This window comes from Bidens hawaiensis, unplaced genomic scaffold, assembly GCF_021521415.1.
Source record: "Bidens hawaiensis isolate Kalapana, Puna unplaced genomic scaffold, B.hawaiensis_p1.1 tig00004282_1, whole genome shotgun sequence".
In the NCBI taxonomy this organism is placed as follows: Eukaryota; Viridiplantae; Streptophyta; class Magnoliopsida; order Asterales; family Asteraceae; genus Bidens; species Bidens hawaiensis.
In genome coordinates this window covers 1,195,765-1,196,992 of record NW_027491257.1, presented here as the reverse complement: position 1 = coordinate 1,196,992, position 1,228 = coordinate 1,195,765, and the positions used below count along the sequence as shown (strand labels likewise).

Sequence of the window (1,228 nt, the reverse complement as noted above, 5' to 3'; positions counted from 1 at the left end):
CATTGGTGATCGTCGATTCTTGTCTTGGAATATCACCTTGGTAGTTTTGACAAATAGCGTGACCCTCGTCTTCTAGTATCATGTTATGTAGGATTATACACGTTTAGACGACTTCCGTTATCTTCTCCATTGTCCAAAATTTTATTGGATTCGCCAATATTGCCCATTTTTTCTTTAAGACCCCAAACGCCCTTTCAATATCTTTTCTGGCCGATTCTTGTCTCTTCGTGAGATACTTTCGTTTGTTAGATAGTGGAAACGCATAAGCTTGAACTAGTGTTCCCCATTCGCTGTAAATACCATCAACGAGGTAGTACCCGTACTTGAAGTGTTCTCCATTTACAAAAAAAAGCCTGAGGGGGTTCAACCCCGTCGTTAAGGTCAACGAATATCGGTGATTGATCGATAACATTGAGGTCATTATTTGACCCGGCAACCCCAAAGAGCGCATGCCAAAACCAAAGATCCTGTGACGCCACCGCCTCAAGTACAATAGTAGGGCCGGGGTGATCACCTCGGTGGAATTGACCTCGCCAAGCAGTATGACACATAGCCGAACCAACATGCATACAATCGACGCTACCGAGCATCCCGGGGAAACCATGCCTTTCACCATGCACCTCGTATATGCGTTGGATATTATACATTGTTGGTTTACGTAAGTATCTCCGCTTGTATAGCGATATGACCCCTAAGTATAATTACTTAAAATTATATAAATAAATGTAAATAATAAAATTTTAAATAAAACTATATACCTTTACAAAAGTGGTTAAGCGAATCGCGTCCGGTCTTTTTAGCTATTTGTAGATACTCGTCCAACATGCCCGAGCCAACACCATACGCTAGTTGCCGAAGAGCGACGGTAATTTTTTGAGTAGGCGTGAACCCGGGATGACCTCTAGCGTCATCCCTTTGTTGAAAATACTCAAAGTGCTCCGGCAAGTCATTTGCTAGACGCATGAATAATCGTCTAGTCATTCAAAAACGAGTTTAAAACTTTCCTCACCATATGCGGGATCAGGGCTAAAATAGCGACGTATCAAAGTTTCATTAGCAGTCTTTCGATCACGAAGACGTGGTTGCCGGAATAATGGAGCTCGAGGGCGTCTTTGATCGATCAAAAACTTTATCGTCGTTTGAACCGCTTGACAAATGAGTTCGTCTTCTTCGAAAGACGAAGACGATGCCATTTAAGAGAATAAAAGAGAATGGGGTGAGTTTTAAT

At 42.2% G+C, this 1,228-nt stretch overlaps 1 protein-coding gene across 1 annotated transcript; it reads right to left on the bottom strand.

Annotated features, from left to right (window-relative positions):
• Positions 1–302: 302 nt before the first annotated feature.
• LOC143626061 (uncharacterized) lies at positions 303–963 on the bottom strand. Its single transcript, XM_077096239.1, has 2 exons — positions 759–963; positions 303–691 (listed from the first exon to the last, which is right to left on the bottom strand). The coding sequence occupies exons 1-2, from the start codon at positions 961–963 to the stop codon at positions 303–305; spliced, it is 594 nt and encodes a 197-aa protein (XP_076952354.1).
• Positions 964–1,228: the final 265 nt, after the last annotated feature.